Source organism: Hyperoodon ampullatus (assembly GCF_949752795.1).
Source record: "Hyperoodon ampullatus genome assembly, chromosome: 17".
In the NCBI taxonomy this organism is placed as follows: Eukaryota; Metazoa; Chordata; class Mammalia; order Artiodactyla; family Ziphiidae; genus Hyperoodon; species Hyperoodon ampullatus.
The window spans coordinates 41,644,664-41,667,832 of NC_136930.1; the positions used below are offsets into that span (position 1 = coordinate 41,644,664).

General features: G+C 36.5%; 1 protein-coding gene across 1 annotated transcript in view; it reads right to left on the reverse strand.

Annotated features, from left to right (window-relative positions):
* The window catches only part of STK3 (serine/threonine kinase 3), a gene marked incomplete at both ends in the record, with an annotated part of 298,497 nt that overhangs the window by 72,530 nt on the left and 202,798 nt on the right, over window positions 1-23,169 (reverse strand). Inside the window, 1 exon segment of the mRNA XM_079722153.1 lies at window positions 11,532-11,724. Within this exon segment, the coding sequence (XP_079578279.1) occupies window positions 11,532-11,724 (193 nt within the window).

Below are 23,169 nucleotides of genomic sequence, written 5' to 3' on the forward strand. Positions count from 1 at the left end.
AACTGGTCTCCTTCCCTCATCTCAGTTTTGATTTTAGTCCCACTGACAACATAGTGACCTTCTAAATGCAAATCAAACCATGTCTTTCTTCTGTTTAGAATCTTTCAATGGCTCCTCATTTTCTACACTGAATGATTAAAGTAGAAAACAAACATTTAGAACAACTAGATTTTCCCAGTGATTTTCAAATTGGATTCCTTAAGCCCTAGAGTTCCAAAAAAAGATCCTAAGTGACCACCACAAAGACACTTCCCTATACAGTTCTCCAGACAGTAAGTTACCTACCTTCATAAAAATTTCCTGTGATAGGACGTACACTTCCCCACAAGGAAGCCTGCTGGGCAACTCTAAGTTACAAAACGTGTTTTTTTTTTAATGTGAACTTGAAATATGTCTTTCTGTAATTTACACTCATGTTCCAAATAAATTTCTCTTTCATATACCAGTCCCTCAAATATCTGAAGACAGATAATGACTCCTGTCTTGGTTATCGTTTTAAGGTGAAACATCCCCAGTTCCTTTCATATGACATGTTTTTGAGACTCATCATCATCTAGTTTACTTGCCTGTGGAGACATTCCAGTCTCTACATGATCCTCTAAAATCAGACATAACATTGCTAATAGTAATCTGGCCAATTTAGAATGTATTTGTAATAGTACTAACGCAGCTTAAAACTACAGTAAGTACTATGAAAACTACGTAACATTATTGGCTCGGGATGAGCTATAAGGTAATTTTGTAAAAATTCCTGCAGTTGGAGAAGTAGAAGTCCAATCAGAAATGAGTAGTGGCAATAAAAAGGAAAGAGGAAGACCAATACTTGGGGCTGACTAAAGAAAACAAGAAAACCACTGGGAAATTTCATTCCAGGAATCTCCTCTTCCATTTGCAATAGTCCTGTGCCTACTTCTAACGCTATCCTAATCAGAAGCTTCAATCCCAAGTTATAGGAGCCACCACTAATGCCCTAGTGGCTCAAGGTGAAAAAGTTGTAACCTAATTTCTAGGGGCTCTCCCTTCCTGAAGACGACAAGGGGTCTCTCTTGTGGGGAGGAGTGGCCATATAACACAATTTTGACCGATGATACATAAGAAGAAAGTTCCTAGGAAAGCTCTGTTTTCTTGATACAGGCATCACCTCTCTGTTTCTGCCTGCTTCTTTCTCCTTCCTGGAATGCAGACTTAATGGCAGAAGATCTGACAGTTATTCTGCAAACAGGAGGATGAGAGTACTACCCTAAAGATGGTGTCACAGAAAGAATCTCTAATGACATACTGAAATCACTCTACCAATGCAGCACACTCTGCTTCTGGATTTCTTGTTAAATGAGAAAAGACATTAATCCTATTCTATTTAAACAATTGTTATCTGGTTTTTCTGGTACCTATAACCAAATTCAGTCCCTAACTATTACGTTTCTATTCCCAAGTGGAGGATGTAAAAAGATATAGGAGCAGCAACCTTCAATTTTACTACAGAACACCCCAATTTGAAACTTGAAATCCACTACTACATAGTGGTTTAATTATCAGTACATTTCAGATACATTAGTTTTAAGGGTCTTTTACAGGCTGATCTCAAAACCTATGGTGAAATGCCTGCTGGATTCCACACTCAAAATTTTGGAAAATAACCCATTCCGATATTTATAAATAAACATTCTCACAGAGAGTTAACAAAAGTCTAAAAATCAACTGAAATAAAAGAAGGTAGTCTGTTCCATTAGATTTTTCTGTTTGGATGACTTTATAACAGGATATTATTAACCAAGATATGCTTATACACAATTTTTTATTCAAATGTATGTGTTTATACTTCTAAATATTTTCCATTGTTTAGTTTAAAACTTACTATCAACATTTTGAGTATATCTTTTTTATATACAAAGAAAATTTTAAAAACAATTTTTAAAAATTTCTAAGGAGGAAAATAGGCTAGGTATGTTTTAAAAGTTAATGGGAGGGAGCAGCTGTAATTGGCCAGTCATATTTAACCACATGATATGAAACACATGTCCACAGTGTGCAGCTGAGTCTCCAGGGAGATGCATGTTCACAGAAGGGACAAAAACGATGATGCTTCTGACTTACAATTTATTTTTTAAAAAAGAAATAGTAGGCCCTTCGACAGGAGAGTAAAGCAGGAAATCTCAAGATAGTAACAACTGTCATATGTGATTGTGGTTGCTATGGCGAATACTTTTTTTTAAATACACAGAAAATAATCACATAAAATTGACATCAATTTCTCCAGTTGTAGTTGAATTCTGACCCTAGCTTATAAAAATATTTTTAATTTTAATAATAAAGTTGATGTTGAAAATTACCTTGTCCCTCACTTTTGGTCCCAATTCCTTCAACCACTTGCTGTAGAACTAAAAACCCATTAGCAATAAAGAATAAAATAACTGCCACTCAATCCTTTTGTGCATGTGAAATTTTAAAGAAAAAGATTCTTTCCTCTCCTTCAAACATTCCCTAAAACATATACAAGAAAACTAAATTGTACAGTATTTAATACCTTTTACAAAATATGCCAGTCTACTCACAATTATTCACTAACTTTTCTAATTTACACGTCTCCTAAACAGGTGAAAAGTTGTCATGAAAATTTAAATATATAAAGGAATTTTTATAATACTTTAACAAAATGTAATTTAATTTTTAATTTCTTAGCATGATTGTAACAAAGATAGCCAAATGCAAAAATGAAATAATCATAACTTTAGCATAATATATTTCAACATCAAAGGATTTATGAATATTACCTAATTTGTTCTTCTAAAACAATTTAAGATGTGGGTGTTCCACCTGATTAATGATCTTGGAAATCTGTCCTTTAATTTGTTGCCAAGAGTACAGTGAATACATATAACAACCAGGATGTTAATACAGAAGCTACTGACATCAGCTTTTTCTTAACTTCATCAGACCGTACTTTGAAACAAAGGAGGATACAGACAACATGGAGAAGATCCAGAGGCTATTCATAAAAAAAGATTAAATGCTTAGAAAGTAATACCTGCACAAAGGTTAAAGGGAATCAAATTGTTCAGCCAGGAAAAGTCTGAGGATACAATTTACTAAGTATCCAAGTATATATGAAGGGGTCTTGCACAGAAAACAGTGACCAGCTGTTTTCCATCTCCACTGAGGGCAAAATAAAAGGAAACAGACCAATTGAAGCCCAAGGATTTTAGTTAAATAGAAGGAATGATTTCCTGTGTGAGTCATGAGCACTGCAACGGCCACTGTGTGTCTATGGAAGCCCTTTCTCCAGAGGCCTTTATAAGAAAGACTGATTTCCATTTGTACAAGACTAATCTTTACATGCTTGTCCGTGCTCTGTACTGGTAAAAGAGGTATCCTACGACCAAAATACCTACATTAATTGGCTCGAGCTGGGTCACATATCACTGAACATTCCACAGAGCAAAAGCACACAGAAGAACAGACCATATTCAATACCCACAGGTAAATCCAAACCATTGTAGCCACACCTTACCTGGACACCTAGTAACTCTGCAGAGGAAAATGAAGGGTTTCTAATTGCCCAGTAATATGCTGGGCATTTGCACCCAGCTGCAAGTGGGACCTGTAGTTTACTATTGTCACCTTGATTGCTATGTCACTGGCAAAATTAATCTTAAAGAGGCACGTAACAATTTTTCATGAAAGAAGAGTAAGACCTCTGGAGAAGCAGGAAAGTGATCTACCTACACACTCCCCTAACCTGGCTAACTGCTTCTTGGCACCTGAAATTCCATCCTTAGTTACTTACTCCTTTGGCTCAAAGCTTTGTAGTTTTGGGGAAAAAATGTAAATATTTCAAGAAGATAAAACATCATTAAGCATTTTCACACCTGCATATTTGGTACTTTGCTGAAATAGGTTTTGGGAGGAAGAAGGAAGGAAAAGATCTGAACCAGAGCTGGAAGAGAAGATGTTACAAAGCAAAGAACAGGACGTGGAAGCTGTTGCTCAGAGCAAATGGTGTCATACTTACAACTGTGTCCAGAGGCATTAGATGAACTAGAGAGTAGGAATACCTAATGGTCAGTCTTCCTTTCTTGATATTTCTCCTGAACACTTCCTAACTCAATCTAATATCTATTTCTAGGATAAATCCTAAAAACTTAAAAGCAGAACCTAATTTGCTTTCTCTTACTAATTAAGTGAACCTACATACATGTGCTGCCCAAAATAAGACAATAAAGTGTGATATATTTTAAAAATCACCATGTATTATAGGCATATACAAAGAAAAGTCTAAAAACTACATATTCAATTAAAATTACTTAATCTAATATTTGATAATTGATGAAGTTATGATAAGTTAATGTAAATAAGCAAAATAAAATCAAAATATTTAGATATGGGTTATTCCTCTACTCAATCATTTTTTTAACATCTTTATTGGAGTATAATTGCTTTACAATGTTGTGTTAGTTGCTGCTGTATCACAAAGTGAATCAGCTATATATATACATATATCCCCATAACCCCTCCCTATCCCACCCCTCTATGTGGTCACAAAGCACAGAGCTGACCTCCCTGTGCTACGTAGCTGCTTCCCACTAGCTAGCTATTTTACATTTGGTAGTGTATATATGTCAATGCTATCTCTCACTTCGTCCCAGCTTACCCTTCCCCGTCCGCGTGTCCTAAAGTCCATTCTCTACATCTGCATTTTTATTCCTGTCCTGCTCCTAGGTTCATAAGAACCATTTTTTCTTTTCTTTTTTTAGATAACGTATATATGTGTTAGTATACAGTATTTCTTGTTCTCTTTCTGACTTACTTCACTCTGTATGACAGATTCTAGGTCCATCCACTTCACTACAAATAACTCAATTTCGCTTCTTTTTATGGCTGAGTAATATTCCTTGTATATATGTGCCACACCTTCATTATCCATTCACCTCTCGATGGACACCTAGGTTGCTCCCATGTCCTGGCTATTGTAAATAGTGCTGCAGTGAACACTGAGGTACATGACTCTTTTTGAATTATGGTTTTCTCAGGGTATGTGCCCAGTAGTGGGAGTGCTGGGTCACATGGTACTTCTATTTTTAGTTTTTTAAGGAAGCTCCATACTGTTCTCCATAGTGGCTGTATCAATTTACATTCCCACCAACAGGGCAAGAAGGTTCCCTTTTCTCCACACCCTCTCCAGCATTTATTGTTTGTAGATTTTTTGATGATGGCCATTCTGACTGGTGTGCGGTGATACCTCATTGTAGTTTTGATTTGTGTTTCTCTAATGATTAGTGATGTTGAGCATCCTTTCATGTGTTTGTTGGCAATCTGTATAACTTCTTTGGAAAAATGTCTATTTAGACCTTCTGCCCATTTTTGGATTGGGTTGTTTTTTTGATATTGAGCTGCATGAGCTGCTTGTATATTTCAGAGATTAATCCTTTGTCAGTTGCTTTCTTTGCAAATACTTTCTCCTATTCTGAGGGTTGTCGTTTGTACTTGTTTATGGTTTCCTTTGCTGTGCAAAAGCTTTTAAGTTTCATTAGGTCCCATTTGTTTATTTTTATTTCCATTTCTCTAGGAGGTGGGTCAAAAAGGATCTTGCTGTGATTTATATCATAGTGTTCTGCCTATGTTTTCCTCTAAGAGTTTTATAGTGTCTGGCCTTACATTTAGGTCTTGAATCTATTTTGAGTTTATTTTTGTGTATGGTGTTAGGAAGTGTTCTAATTTCATTATTTTACATGTAGCTGTCCAGTTGCTCAGCACCACTTATTGAAGAGGCTGTCTTTTCTCCATTGTATATTCTTGCCTCCTTTATCAAAAATAAGGTGACCATATGTGTGTGGGTATATCTGTGGGCTTTCTATCCTGTTCCATTGAACTATATTTCTCTTTTTGTGCCAGTACCATACTGTCTTGATTACTGTAGCTTTGTAGTATAGTCTGAAGTCAGGGAGCCTGATTCATCCAGCTGCATTTTTCTTTCTCAAGATTGCTTTGGCTATTCGGGGTCTTTTCTGTTTCCATACAAATTGTGAAATTTTTTGTTCTAGTTCTGTGAAAAATGCCATTGGTAGTTTTTTTTTTTTTTTGCGGTATGCGGGCCTCTCACTGTTGTGGCCTCTCCTGTTGCGGAGCACAGGCTCCGGACGCGCAGGCTCAGCAGCCATGGCTCATGGGCCTAGCCGCTCCGTGGCATGTGCGATCTTCCCGGACTGGGGCACGAACCCGTGTCCCCTGCATCGGCAGGCAGACTCTCAACCACTGTGCCACCAGGGAAGCCCCCCATTGGTAGTTTGATAGGGATTGCATTGAAACTGTAGATTGCTTTGGGTACTAGAGTCATTTTCACAATGTTGATTCTTCCAATCCAAGAACACGGTATATGTCTTCATTGGTTTGTATCATCTTTAATTTCTTTCATCAGTGTCTTATGGTTTTCTGCATATAGGTCTTTTGTCTCCTTAGGTAGGTTTATTCCTAGGTGTTTTATTCTTTTTGTTGCAACGGTGAATGGAGTGTTTCCTTAATTACTCTTTCAGATTTTTCATCATTAGTGTATAGGAATGCCAGAGATTTCTGTGCATTAATTTTGTATCCTGCTACTTTATCAAATTCATTGATTAGCTCTAGTAGTTTTCTGGTAGTGTCTTTAGGATTCTCTATGTATAGTATCACGTCATCTGCAAACAGTGACAGTTTTACTTCTTTTCCAATCTGGATTCCTTTTATTTCATTATCTTCTCTGACTGCTGTGGCTAGAACTTCCAAAACTATGTTGAATAATAGTGGTGAGAGTGGGCAACCTTGTCTTACTCCTGATCTTAGTGGAAATGGTTTCAGTTTTTCACCATTGAGGACGATGTTGGCTGTGGGTTTGTCATATATGGCCTTTATTATGTTGAGCAAAGTTCCCTCTAAGCCTACTTTCTGGAGGGTTTTTATCACAAATGGGTGTTGAATTTTGTTGAAAGCTTTCTCTGCATCTATTGAGATGATCATATGGCTTTTCCCCTTCAATTTGTTAATATGGTGTATCACATTGATTGATTTGCATATACTGAAGAATCCTTGCATTACTGGGATAAACCCCACTTTATCATAGTGTATGATCCTTTTAATGTGCTGTTGGATTCTGTTTGCTAGTATTTTGTTGTGGATTTTTGCATCTATGTTCTTCAGTGATATTGGCCTGTAGTTTTCTTTTTCTGTGACATCTTTGCCTGATTTTGGTATCAGGGAGATGGTGGCCTCGTAGAATGAGTTTGGGAGAGTTCCTCCCTCTGCTATATTTTGGAAGAGTTTGAGAAGCATAGGTGTTAGCTCTCCTCTAAATGTTTGCTAGAATTCGCCTGTGAAGCCATCTGGTCCTGGGCTTTTATTCATTGGAAGATTTTTAATCACAGTTTCAATTTCACAATTTTTTTTTGTGATTGGTCTGTTCATATTTTCTATTTCTTCCTGGTTCAGTCTCAGAAGGTTGCGCTTTTCTAAGAATTTGTCCATTTCTTCCAGGTTGTCCATTTTATTGGCATATAGTTGCTTGCAGTAATATCTCATGATGCTTTGTATTTCTGCAGTGTCAGTTGTTACTTTTCCGTCTTCACTTCTAATTCTATTGATTTGAGTCTTCTCCCTTATTTTCTTGATGAGTCTGGCCACCAATCCAGCTCCAGCTCTGAAAGGCTAGAAAGTTCCACCATAGAAACAGAGCAGATCTGAACAAGATAAAAGGCCCCAGTTTTTTCTTTGTTGAAACAATTGCTCTTCCAGAGTTACCCACAAAGAAATAATCTCTACTAACTCATCAATTTAATGACAATGGATTCCTGACCTGGTCCTAATCTATTCCTTCAGGATAAAAAATCCTAAATGTTGATTTCCTTAATGACAACCAACCTGCTTATACCTCATAATTCCAACTGGCCTAGACTAGTCTGGATAAAGTATAATATTTAAGGAAGTAGAGTTCCATGTGTAAATATTGGCTGATGCCAGATTGTGAAAGACCTGGGTTACCAAGCTGAAACCTGGACATTACATGAGTAATGAGATCACAAGGAAATGGGAATGGGAAGAGGGGAAGTGGGAGAGAGATGGTAAAAATAATGGCATCATCCCTGAAAATAAGTTTGGAGAGTTCTTTGGACATGCTCTCCAGGTCTATGCCCATTTTGTAAAAAATAGATCAAATATAAAATATTTCTTGTCATTTTACTCCAGTTCCCTTCAAAAGCTCTTTTAATAATTTTGCTTCCTAGGCACTTCCCTGGTGGCGCAGTGGTTAAGAATCCACCTGCCAATGCAGGGGACATGGGTTCGAGCCCTGGCCTGGGAAGATCCCACATGCCACAGAGCAACTAAGCCCGTGCACCACAACTACTGAGCCTGCGCTCTAGAGCCCATGAGCCACAACTACTGAGCCCGTGAGCCACAACTACTGCAGCCTGCGTACCTAGAGCCTGTGCCCCACAACAAAGAGAAGCCCACCACCACAAAGAGCAGCCCCCACTCACCGCAACTAGAGAAAGCCCATGCACAGCAACGAAGACCCAACACAGCCAAAAAATAAATAAATTAATAAATTAATTAATTTTTAAAAATAATAATAATTTTGCTTCCTAGAGTCAAATCACCACACTTTTCAGAGGTAAGGAAAACAGGTCTGTTATTTCTAGCTTCACAGATAAAGGTATAAAAAAGTATGCAAACATAATTTAAACTGACAAAAATATTAAATCAGGCAACTCTTTTGAAACTCCAAAGGAAAAGGTGAAGGAAAACAGAATATTCAGCACACAGTATAACATTCTAGAAATTTTAGAAAATTAAAAATAATAATATGCTATAATCTTTTAGGGAACAAAAAAATATATAAAATCTTTTTAGGGAAGAAAAATGCTAAAGACACATTAGCAAATGGGGCTTCCACTAATGTAACATAACCTAAGAGCTCATACCAATGCATCTAAGACATTTTAAAGAAGATTTAGATCATGAGGAAACACAAAACTAAAACTAAAAGTAATTATGTGGTTTCACAGAAAGTAAGTTCTGCCTCAATAACTTCTTTACCCTCTATACTATTGCTATACTACAGTATGACAAAATCTGGGGAATTACACTAACATCATTTGGTTCGATTTTTGGGAACATGGAAGTCCCACATTATAACAGAATGATGTCTAAATGGTAGAAACTTAAAATACAAGGGAAGTTGTCTCATGGGATTTAAAACTTGCTAAAGCATATAGAACAACCATAGGGGGCTTCCCTGGCGGTGCAGTGGTTGAGAGTCTGCCTGCCGATGCAGGGGACACGGGTTCGTGTCCCGGTCCGGGAAGATCCCATATGCCGCGGAGCGGCTGGGCCCATGAGCCATGGCCGCTGAGCCTGCGCGTCCAGAACCTGTGCTCCGCAACGGGAGAGGCCACAGCAGTGAGAGGCCCGTATACCGCAAAACAAACAAACAAACAAACAAAAAACAACAACCACAGGGAACTCTACTTAATGCACTGTAGGGTCCTAAATGGAGAGGATATATGTATATGTACGGCTGATTCATTTTGCTGTGCAGTAGAAGCTAACACAACATTGTAAAGCAGCTATAGTCCAATAAAAAATAATTAGAAAAATAAAAATAAAATAAATAAAGCATATAAAACAACTACATAAACCACTATATGCTCATTTTAAAAATGAGCTTTCAATAAAATCTCTGTGACCAAAAAAATCATACTTAGGACATAAAATTATGACATAAATTGAATGATTTCTGTGGCTGTCGAAGCTGAAAGTCATTACATGAAATATGTGGAAATCTGTGCTGTAATTTTAAAGCATGAGGTCTGGTAAATCATTATCACATATCTCTTCCTTGAAATATAACAATCTAACATGAATTCGATTCCATAAATACTCATTTTTTAAACCACTGTTTAAATGCTGATGTTCAACTATATTGACTACATGGAAAAAGTTGTTTATGTAGTTTCACAGGAAACTCAGTAGCTCTCTAAAGATAGAACAAAGCACTCAGTGATCTTCTAACTGGTCTGTTAAGAGTCATAAAACGTGACTAAAAGAATTTTATCAGCTGTGGAAAAGTGATGCTACATGCTGATGGGAAATGTGTTGTAAATGATCTTATCTGTCTTTCTGATCTGCAAGGCATATGACTTGTACCCTAACACTAGCTAGCTTTGGAGGCCACAAGACCATTCAGTGTAGTTGGGTGAGCATGTTACGGATGCAGAAGCCCTATTCTAGTAATATGCCCAGCTAGGAATCCAAGTCTTAGACTGCTTTTCAGGGCAAAGGCTCAAGAAACCTATCAGCGTGGGAGATAAAAAAAAATTCACATCCCTCTCCTCCTTCCCACCCAGGATTAACTATGTGGCAATCTGTTTTCATCTTGTGCTTCTCGGCCCTCTCTTTCAAAGTATACAACCATAATGGGCTATGCATACTAAGAAATGTGAAGAAAGCAACAGCAGTGAGCCAAATGGCTTGAAGCTATGAGGTAAGACTTATCAAGCAGACTCACAGGGAGAGTAGCAAAAAGAAAGGGGTAGGCAAAAAGAAAGCAAAAATGTCAGAGAGGAAATTCCTACCTATATCCATTTTACCCTATCAGCAAATCACTTGACTATAACTTTCTAGGCTCTACAATGCAAGAAGTCATGTATTACTGCTTTTGTGCCGTGGAGAAGTAGTCCTGTGTAGTGAAAAACAGCTTTGTGCTTAGACTTTGACATTGACCATACATGACTAGAGTGGCAGGGGGAAGAAAAAGGTCAGTAGGTATCAGGAGGTAATTAATCTGCTTTTGCCTATAACTGAAAAATCACAATGTCCTTCATTGTTAACTGCAATCTTAAAGAGCCATATTTATACAAAAAGAAATGCTAGCCTGTGAAAGTATCTCTGTCTTCATCACTCTGTAAGCAACGGAGATCAGAGAGAACGCCTTAATCGTCATTTCAGCCCTGCAGCGCCCCTGGCACTGTGCCTAGCACACGACAAGCAGTAGTAAACATGCACTGAACTGAATTTTCTGCATGAGTATCCCTGTCTCTTGATTCTTCTTTCTAGTGTTTCTTCTTTTCCCACCTTAGCCCTTATTTCTTCCCTTGGCTTGCTTCCCTCTGTCACTGCAGCTTAACTGATAACTTAGACAACATGAAATAATATTATGTTGTATTATTTGGAAAAGAATTTTAGGTTCACGTTTTTAATTGGAAAAGTAAATGTTAGGAACGCTATCTTTTTATCTCAAAAAATACCTTACAAATTAAATTATGGGTTAGTATCCTTCAACAGAAAAAAGTTCCATAACACTAAGTTAAAGATGTGCTACTTTCTGCTATATTAAAAGAATTTTTGAAAATTCACTTGTGCCATATTCCTTTCACTGTTAAATAAAGCCAAGAAACGAAATTTTCCACAACTGGCTATAACAAGCAACACAGAACTATCCTGGTTTCTATAGAAGTATACTCTCAAAACAGAAAATTAATATTCAATGGGAAAAAAAAGTCACATACTTTTCATAGTTCCATCTTCTTCTTCCTCATCCTCACTGTTTATAACCATGGTCCCCAAGTCAGATTCTAACATTGTGCTATTATGTTCAATCATGGTCTGGGCCCCTTCACTCATCGTGCTTGTAGCCCTCATGGTGCCCACACTTTCCGAGCTAGTTTTCACCATGGTGTGGGAGTCCAGCTCATCTTCATCCTGCAAACAAAACACTGCAGTGAAGGAAGACTTTTCTAACATAGATGGATATCTTACAATACTATGAACATATTATATTTTCATAGTGAAAAATACTACTATCACTACTAATTTTAATGTAAGGACATAAATACAGTGTTATCATAAGACCCAAAAGTTATCCAAAATAACCTAAAGGTTTAAGTAATTAAAGATCAAGCAACAGAAATTGTTTGATGAAATAGCAGGCTGCTAGTTGTTCTCAAAATAAGGATTAAGACAGGAAGATTATTAACAAAGAATATATAACAAAATAAACAAAAGAGAGCACATTAAAGACAGAACATGTTGGCACTATTATAACAGCTTTAACAATGTTTATAACTTTGTACAAAAGCCATTAGCTTTTTTAAAATTATAAATATACATAACATAAAATTTACCATTTTAATCATTTTTCAGTGCACAGTTCTGTGGCATTAAGTACATTCACAGTGCTGTCCAAGTTGTCCAATCATCATCAATACCCTTTTCGAGAAATTTTTCATTATCTCTAACAGAAATTCTGTACCCATCAAAAACTAACTCCTTATTACTTCCTTCACCCAATCACTGGTAACCTCTATTCTACTTTCTGTTACTATGAACTCACCTATTCTAGGTACCTCAAAAAAGTAGAAGCATGCCTTTTGCATCTTTTGTGTCTGGTTTATTTCACTTAGCATGTTTTCAAGGTTCATCCGTGTTGTACCAGATGTCAGAATCTCATTCCTTTTTAAGACTGAATGATATTCCATTGCATGTACACACACACACACACACACACACACACCTTTTGTTTACCCATTCATTTGTTAATGGACATTAAGGTGTTTACACCTTTTGGTTATTATGAATAATGTTCTGAACACTGGTATATAAGTATCTATAGATAGATGGTCCCCGACTTATGATGGTCTGATTTAGGATTTTTCAATGTTACAAGAGTACAAACGAGATACACATTCAGTAGAAACCGTACTTTGAATTCTGAACTTTTCCTGGGCTAGCAATATGCAGTACGATACTCTCGTGATGCTGGGCAACAGCAGCAAGCTGCAGCTCCGTCAGCCACGTGATCAGGGATGTAAACAACCCATACATTTACAACAATTCTGTACCCATACAACCATTCTGTGCTTCACTTTCAGTATAGTATTCAAGGAATTACATGAGATTCCACACTGTTATAAAATAGGCTTTGTGTTCAATGATTTTGTCAAACTGTAGGTTAATTTAAGTGTTCTGAGCACATTTAAGGTAGGCTAGACTAAGCTATGTTTTTCGGCAGGTTAGGTGTATTAAATACATTTTCAACTTAACGATATTTTCAACTAAAGATGAGCTTATCGGGATGTAACCCCATCATAATTTAAGGAAGATCTGTATTTGAGTCCCTGCTTTCAATTCTTTTGGGTGTATGCCTAGAAGTGCAATTTATATCAAATGGTAATTCTCAATTTTGGGGGGAACTGTCAAAACTTTTTCCACATTGGCCACACCATTTTATATTCCAACAGTGTACAGGGTTCCAACTTATCCACATCCTCACCAACACTTGTTATTTTCCCTTTTTTTTCTTTTTGAGAACAGACATCCTAATGGTTGTGTGGTATCTCATTGTGGTTTGATTTGCATTTCCCTAATAACTAGTGATATTGCGCATCTTTTCATGTGCTTATTGGCCACTTGTGTATCTTCTTTGGAGAAATGTCTATTCAACTCCTTTGCCCATTGTTGTTATAGACTGTTTTTTGTTGTTGTTGAGCTGAAGAAGTTCACTTTATGTTCTGGATATTAATCGCTTATCAGATATATGATTTGCAAATATTTCTCTCCATTCTGTAGGTTGTCTTTTCACTCTCTTGATAGTTTCTTTGATACACAAAAGCTTTTCATTTTGATGAACTCCAATTTACCTATTTTTTCTCTTTTGTTGCCTATGCTTTTGTTGTCATATCCTAGCCATTGGCTTTTTTTTTTTTTGCGGTACGTGGGCCTCTCACTGTTGTGGCCTCTCCCGTTGCGGAGCACAGGCTCCGGACGTGCAGGCTCAGCGGCCACGGCTCACGGGCCCAGCCACTCCGCAGCATGTGGGATCTTCCCAGACCGGGGCACGAACCCATGTCCCCTGCATCGGCAGGCGGACTCTCAACCACTGCGCCGCCAGGGAAGCCCGCCATTGGCTTTTAAATGTAAATTCACAGAAGAATCAAGTCAGTAATATAAGTATGAACCAAAAAATACTCTTTAGAATGTTCACCAAAAGATAAACTGGAATAGGGCCATAAAACTAAACTAACAAATTCTGTTTGAGAAACCAAGCAATGTGCTATTTAGAAAGACTTGATCATGTCCTGAAATTAATTTATATCTATTCCACTTTAAGTAGAAACAAACAAACAAAACCTAAGTTCTGACAGAGGTCAAAATGCAAATATTGGAGAACAGGAACATCCATGTTGTTCTCAGCTGTTTGATAGCCCTCCTCATCCTCAACCTACAGGATAAATTCAGCATTATATCTCAAAGTCTTCTGCTCTTCTTTCATGAGCTTCTCTTCTTTTAGACTTCTTCATTCTTATGCATTCAACTATCTAATATATTGAGGACTCCCAAATCCTGACATCTTTCTGACTTTACTTACTACTTAAATGCTTAATGATGTTTAAGACTCAACATTCTCAAACGAGATCATTTCATCCATCTCCTTGGCCCCCTCCAGTCTGCCTCCATCCCTGACAATAACCACTACAAAGCACAGTCATCTTCATTAGCTAACTGAGAGTAAAACTGCAATGTCTTTTGGGGGTTATTTTCTTTCATACCCTATATACTATCAGTCAACAAGTTCTTCTTCAAAAAATTATCTCTCAGCTCCATCTCTTCTTTTCCATTCCCACTGCTACTGAGTATATTCCTCCTTACCTCATGCCTGAGTTACCGCAGGAAGAGCACCCTGACCTCCTAGAATCAGACAGATGTTAGTTCAAATCCTGGCTCAACTCACTTAGTAGCCTTAATACCTTTAGGGAACCTATTTAAACTCTCTGAACTTTAGTTTCTTTCATTGGTGTTATGATGATTAAGTGAGAAAAGGTATGTAAACTGCTTGCATGCCATAAGAATAAGGTAGTTTTACCCCTTCTTCAAAGTATACATACTATACCAATCTTTCTTGAATACTACTTGTATTATAATATTCTTCTACTGAAGAATCTATAGTGGCTCCCAGTTCTTGCCTGCATTGAAAGCTAAACAAAGCTGCCTAGATTTTAATGCCCTCTATGTTATCTTATTTTATATGGCCAATCCTATTTTCCCATTGTTCCCAGATCATTCAATAGAGTCAGGCTGACCTCAACTGAGTCTCCAGCTGCCATAAACCCATATGCTCATTAAAGACTTCATCTTTGCTCACATCACATCTCCTTTTCTACCCAGGATGCTCTTTCCTCTCTAATTCATTTTAATTAAATCCTATCTAGTTGCAGATCAAGTATCTATTACCTTTATGGCAAATTCAGTCTTTATTAATTATCCTCTTTTCCAAACTTCTAGAATTTATAAAGCCTGCATTACACACTTTTGCATTTAAATTATGATCTCATATCGTAACTGTTTCATAAAATCTTTTATAAATGTAAGCACCTATGGAGAAGAGTGCCTTATAGTACTTCTGAATCTACTAAAGTGTTTCACTCAGTAGTCCACACACAGTAAGCATTCATTTATATATTTACTTTATCACAGAATTATAAAATCATGAACCTTTAATAATTCAACCCCTCATTTTATACATAAAAAACCGAGGCCCACAGAAAGTAAGAGACTTCCCCAAGGTCACACACCTACTTAAAAGTGGAGCTGGGACTAAGAAACTAGTTCCTTTATTTCTTAACCCATTATCCCACCAAGTACATATACCTTACGTACATTTAAATTTTGATCTACTTGAATGCTTAAGTTAGAGGTGCAGGTTTACAGTTTTAAAAGCTTATGTCACCAGCTCCTATGCCCAAAGAGTCCCATACAAATTACTTGGTCCATCCTAGTCACAGCCACTGTCTTCTCTTGGACTCTTAGAACAGCCTCCTAGCAGTTTTCACTGTTTCCCCTCTTGCCCCTGTTAGTCTCCCACATAACAGGCAGATGGATCCTTTCAAAAGACAAATCACATCACGTTACACTCCTGCTCAAAACCCTGCATTTGGCTTCCCATCACACTTACATTAAAGCCCCAAATCTTTATAATGGCCAAATGTGATCTGGCCCAGTAATATCTGCCAATCCTATTTCCTATCACATTCCTTCTCACTCACCAAGTTCCAGCCAGGCTGGCCTCCTTTGCTATTTCTTGTGCATTCTAAGCATGTTCCTCCTTGGGCTTTTAAATTGGCTGTTCTCTCAGCCTAGAATGCTCTTCTTTAAGACAGTTTTATTTTTTGCTTAACTCAGGTCTCCACTTAGATGCTAACCTCCTTAGTGATGCTTTTTCTGACCACCAATCCAAAATCGAAGTCCCCACCAAACTTTTATCCTTCCATATTCTTCACAGCCTGTACCTGGTTTTTCTACCAGTATAATATAAGTTTGATAAAGGCAAAGAAAGCTTCTTTTTCACAGATGAACCCTCAATGCTTAGAACACCTGGCATATATTAGGTACTTGATAAAAATTTATTTAATAAATGAAGCAATTCATATTTTTACCTAATTCATTCAACAAGCATTTATTGTAAACTTATAATATGTCAAGGAGTAAACCAGGCATTGGAGATACAAAGATGAATAAGAAACGGTTTTGCTCCATTTTTGTTTTTTTAAGAAGTCTGAAGTCTAAGAAAACTGACATGTGAACAATAAATTACAAGGCAATTTGTTAAACGCTGTAAGGAAAGTGTTGGCAAAGTACAATGGGAGTACCAAAAGTACAGCCTCTGACTCCACCTCTGTCAAATGAAGAAAGCCTCACAGGGGACACTGCCCTTAAATTAGGTCTTAAAGGATGAGAAGACTATAACACTTAATATATATATACACAAGTGGGGGTGCTTTATATTACAACTTCTTTTTACAACAGAACTACACTTAGACATCCCTTCTCAGCTTAGACACCCCGAGACTGAATTAGGTGTCATACTTTTGTATGGCTATAGCACCTTGTGCTTATGCCTATCATACACTTATTACACAATACTCTAATTGTCTGTACACTTGACTTGTCCAAATCTATTAAACAGACTCTAAAAGCTATTATAAGGGCAGTAACCAGATCTTGTTAACAGTTATATTCCTGGTATCCAGTACAAAGCCTTGTTCTCATTACATAATCTATTATATTAATGTTAAAGCCCTCATTATGAGTTAGTGCTAAAGCATAGAATGTTATGCAAGGTTCTATTGTAGAACTTTATTTAAACCAACTAATTATTTAAAACATAAAATGGCTATTAAAGAAACTTCGGGAGGGAAAATAATACTGTTAATTAGAATTATTCAATTGATCACTTATCAAATAATGATAAAATAGTTATCATCAATGAGTTAAAAACACTATACTAAGGGCTTTTTGTAGGTCACCCCTATTTAATCCTTTTATTAATTCTGTGAGATATTATTGTCCCCGTTGTGTAAATGATGAACCTGCAGTTCAAATGGGTTTAATAATTTGTCCAAGGTCATATAACAGATAAGTGGAAGGGCAAGGATTCTAACCAGGTTGTTTGATTCTAAAGCCCAATATCTAACTTCCAATTGTATAAGGCTTCTAAATTTTAAATTATTTCTCAACTCTAGTTTAATTTATATGACAGGTTAGCTAGAGCATGCTTCATTTTGCTAAGTTAAGAGATGAAGAAACTGACATACACATAAGTAAACTAATTTGCACTTGGTCAAAAAGCTAATAAAAAAGGTTTTACTCTTTTCACTAGACTCCACTAAGGAGGGAGGAAAAAAGTTGATTTTCTATCAGTTCTTTTCAAAAATCTACTGCTAATTTAATACCTTATTTTATCGTGGTTCCAAACCAGTTAATTCCCAAAACACTAAATCTGTTTTTATATGTGTGAGTCATTTATCTCTTATCCTTATAAGATTCAGTGCTGTGACCGTTAAATTTAACAAGAAACATAACATCTGGTTAGTGTGAAATAATACTTTAAAATTTTCCTGTATTCTATATTAGACTTGAATCTATGCTGGGATAATGAAGCTTGTGCCTCCGGATGCACATAACTGGCTTAATCTATAAAATTATAAAAACACTAAATCAAGTTTGGAAGGGATCGTTTTCACTGCATATTATTTTCACTTACATAATCACTTTGCTAAAGGATGCTAAACCAATCTACAAATTGACAGTAAAAAAAAAGACAGTAATGAAAAAAATAATGAGCACTCAATTCACTAATGAGAGGGTGGCATCCAAACAGTAATTACTAAAGTATGGAAGGAATGAGAAGTTCTTTTTTATGAAATTAGCAAATCAAACACTAAAAATTTGGTGATGGTGTTGAAAACTTTTCAGTAACACTTTTTACTTTTTTAAATCATTAACTCAAATTATTCTTAATATTTTAGATGATTGTTAAAATTTCCATTTGACACTTTAACATTTTCATAATAAAACAGTTATTTATAATGTTTTTCCAAAGTTATATTTCATTTATATATACTCTGTTACTCCTTACAAGAGAAAAGCAGAAGAAAAACATGTTGATACTTTATAGAAAAAGGTCTGCAGAGCAGATGCTTCCCCACTGTAGAAAGTGGCCAATTCCAGTAAGGAATACAATAGCATTTTCAATCAGTGGTCATCATGTGCCAGGAATGCAAAACAGAGTACTGACGATAATCCAGGTTATGAATCATAAAATCCACATGGAATACAAATATTTGAAAACATCATTAGGAAATCCTACTCCACTGCTAAGACAGATTTATGCTATAACAGTCTGAGAAATAATCAGAGCCTTTGCACTAGGTATCTTTACATTTGCAATATCTACCACCTTAAAGGATTTTCTAAATATTCAGCTACTATCTGATTGATTTAAAAGATATTAACAGAAACATTTTAGAAAGTATTTGTCATTTCTAACATTAATGAGATAGACTATTCTTAGATAAATAGGTGTCTTTTTAATTTGAAATATTCTAATTATTTTCTCTTCCTGAAATGATATTAAATACTTCTTTATTACCTATACAATTACATAACAGTACATTATCAATACAGAACAGTGATCTTAGTGACACTGATTCAATTAGACACTCCTATTGGGTATGCATTCTACTACAGCATGAAAAAATCTATTTTTCAGGAAAAAATGAATGTTTAAGACACATAAGTGAACCAATTATACAAAAAGTTGCAATATTATAGTGGTCTAGGTATCTGTAAAACGTTTTAGAGGCGCTAATCAGGGATGGCACTGACAGCAAAGAATAATGTAACAAAACATACTACAAATACAAAACTGAGCTTTCAAGATAGTAGAGGAAATCTCCAAGAGCCCCAAACAACTAGGAACTAGAGTGAGAATAAACTAAATCCGACCTTAGGGCTGCCATAGGGGCATGTGATGATGGGGGTGCGATGGTGATGGGTTATCCATTTTAATGGATAAAGGAAGGCAAGAGTCTTTGGGTTCTCTCCAAAGTAGAACTGAAATTCTTACATAAAATTGGGAATCTTGAAAGTCTACATCCTCAGTGAAAGGACAGACAAGAAAAAATGTACTCACAGGTAAGGGAGATGACATATAAACTTGTCTGCCTCACCTGGGCTATAGGTAAAGATGAGGAATGGATATGGTGGGGGGTTTTCCCTTTAGGGTGTACAGACATGGGTTTGGGTTTTCTAACATTACCCACATGGTCTGGGGAACCCCATGCTGAGAAATTAGTGGAATGCAGTCTCAGTATGGAAGAACCCCAGGTGCCTGATGAAAACAAATTAAAATCCACCCTAAAGGGACTCATACTCAACCTTCAACCCAAGACTCACATCATTCTCAGAGATAAAATTCAACTAAACTTGAGCTTACAGAAAGACAAAGAATAAACAAGCTGCCAAGATGGATGGAAAAAAACACAGAATTAAGACTCACTTGCTCCTTAGAATTAAATTACTCCCCTTGGACAGCTGGATCTTTCTAAGATAAAAATTTCTAGGACAAAAATGAGGAAAGAGTAGACAGTGGCACCCTAGATTGGGAAAAACAAGCACAAAGGTAGAAATATTATGGCTGGAAGGGAAAGCGTTAAGTGAGCTGGGCTGCATTAAGGAATGGCCTACAGGTTACAGAGTGCTTTAAACGCTGGGAGCCAGCATGCGCTGCTTGGCAGAGTGATGGGAACCTTGCAAACTAAGGGGTGAACTGGAGAAGGAGACTGAAGAAAGAGAGCCTGGAATCAGAAGGTTATTACTGAAATCTAGATTTGAGGTGATTAGAATCTGCGCTGAAAAGGTCCTATACAAACCGGTTTAAATGACAATCCGATCTAAAAGAAATCATGAAAGAAGAAACAACATATTCTAGAAACTTTCTGGACATCAAATACAATGAATCAAAAACAACTACAATATTCTGGACCTAAAGAGGCCAAACTGACTCTAAAGAGAAAACTGTAAAAGATTCTAATCTGAGTAGATGAAGACAGAAAATAAAATAGATAATGCCAGTTACTGATAACCAAAAAATGACTTAATGGAATTTGCCACTTTAGCACATGATAAAGGCACTGAATTCTAATGATTAATCTGTGGGGGAAAGAGTCAAGTAAGAGTCAACATGGTCCAGCAGTTAAGAATCAGCCTTCCAACGCAGGGGACGCGGGTTTGATCCCTGATCCAGGAACTAAGATCCCACATGCCTGTGCGCTCTAGAGCTCACATGCAGCAACAACTGAGCCTGTGTGCTCTGTGCGCCACAACTAGAGAGAAGCCCACGTCCCGCAATGAAGGATCCCGCATGCCACAACAGACCCCATGTGCTGCAACTAAGACCCAATGCAGCCAAATAAATAAATAAAATATATATTAAAAAAATTTTTTTTAAAGAAATCAACATGGCATGTGCAGTGCAACTTCAAGGAAATGAGCATAAAATTGGGGAAACCTGTGGCAGGTTTTACTTTTCTCCCCATGCAGAACTAAATCAGGTCTTGGTGGTTGTGCTCACATGCTAACCTGTGTCAGTAAATAAATTTTAATCATTCTTGAGTTAGAAAAGGCAAAAAACAAAGGCAACCATTGTACATTTGCTTGTATGCCTCACATCATGGAAGAGCCCTGTGTACCATTAAAGTAAAGGCACTTTCTACTATAGCAAGGTGAAACTACTGATGTGACCCAACAGAACACTCATTATCTTTAAATTCCACTTCCAAATACGGTAAAGGATAGCACTTATCCATTGCCTCTGTTCTCAATACATCTGCAGTGTCTACTATTTCTGTGTTACAAGTGAAAGAGCCCACAGTAGAATCAACTGGTTAACTCTGGTCGCATTCAGTACCATATCCAACCCAACTGAGCTAAGAACTACTGAGAAAACATCAGAAATATTCCCCTTCAAACTGCCATCCTTAAGCACTGTTGCAATGTCTGACAGGTTGAAAAAAGTAATATATTGATATTCACCAATTAAATATTACTAAGACTTACAGTATCTGGAAATCTGTACAAAGAATGAACTTCCTTCCCACCGATTTAAGTAGGTGTTCCTTCTGCTTCACTGCAAAAGCAGAAGAGCTTATACAGCTGCTGTCTTTGACATACCTATCTTTAACAAACAGAAACGTCTGCCTTCATGCATCCTAACTTTCTGCACGCTCACGGGCATGTTTTAAAGTTACATCAAAGCTTTCACGATCTCCGAAAGTCATTAACGACTTGTTCATCAGTACAACAAACCTAAATGGTGAGAAGGGTGTGGGCAGGACTTCAGAGGCTCCATGACGCAAGACTGTACAAGTTCCTGGCATTATATTAAAAGCTTCCAAACAAAAGATTGTCTTACATCCCCTGTGCACAATACTGAAATACAATAGAGTAAATTTAAAAAGTAAAAGCAACCTTAACCATGACTTCTCTTTTTTCTCTCACAGCCAAAAGCATGTCAAAGGATTAACAAAATATAAAGATTATAAAATCAAATATTTTAAAATAAAAATAACACCTTTAAAAACTGTTGTGTTGTTACAAGCAGTTTATAAAAAATCCACAAGAGGGCACCAAAGACAAAAGGCAAGAACAAATTCCATTAATTTGTGATTTACACAGATAAAACAGGTTCATAAAATAGGTTATTTTATTTACTAACATACTATCAATACCTTTCAGAAACAGACTATTGGCCACTGATTTTTTAAAAAAACTGATATATTTTAAAATACTATAGCCACTGCCATGTTATATTTTTATATAAGCAACATTTATGTTTCTTAAGGGATATACTACATTCAGTAATCTCCCCAATGACTTGCATATAATAGCAGGAGCTCAGTGAACACTTGTTGATTCCACAAAATTGACAGAAACATACAACAGGAAATATCAAGTATTCAGATCACTGTGTCACTGCATTCTAAATTGCTTTCATATAAACAGATTTATGATTGTATAATCTTATGTTCTTAGAACAAATAGAACTATGAGCTAATTTGTCTTTGAAAATAATTTCTTTTTATTATCCTTTCTTTCTCTTACTCCTTTTCTGCTCCATTATGGTCGTGTTTAACAACAAATAGAAACTTTAATATATACTTAACAAAAGAAATCACTTGTATAAACTCAGAAATGATAACATTAAGAAATCAGCTTCCAAAACATACAATTTAGAAGGAGACTGCCTGAATCACAATAAAATAACAATATTAATTTTAGCATGCAGTTACATTACTGAAACTCCTGATACAAATGACATTCTGGGGCAGAGAAATGCCAAGTCAGGGCAGCAAAAAACAAGCAATTGCCCCCAAAACAAAATATTTATCACATGTTTGACTTAAGCATTGCTCCACAAATACTTCAGGTACCAGTATGTACCTTATTATTTTTAAATGCAGATACTTTCTGTGTTGATGATAATCTTGTGGCACTATGCTAAATAATAAGGGGTTAAGTCAGTTAAAACCCATTATAAAGCAATTTTATACATATATTTATTGATTTCATAAATATTGATTAAATATTTATAAGTACCTACCTACTGTGTGCAAGGCAGTATGCTGAGATACAGTCTTTGTCTTTGAGAAATGTACAGGTTAGTGGAGAAAGTTAGAAAGTAGACATAAATACAGTGAGATAAGCATTCTCACAGAGCTAAACACAGATACCACAGGAGCACAGAGGAGCACTTGCCTGACCAAAGCCTTGGAGATCATGAAAAGTTCCCCCTTTCCAGAGGAATCAATG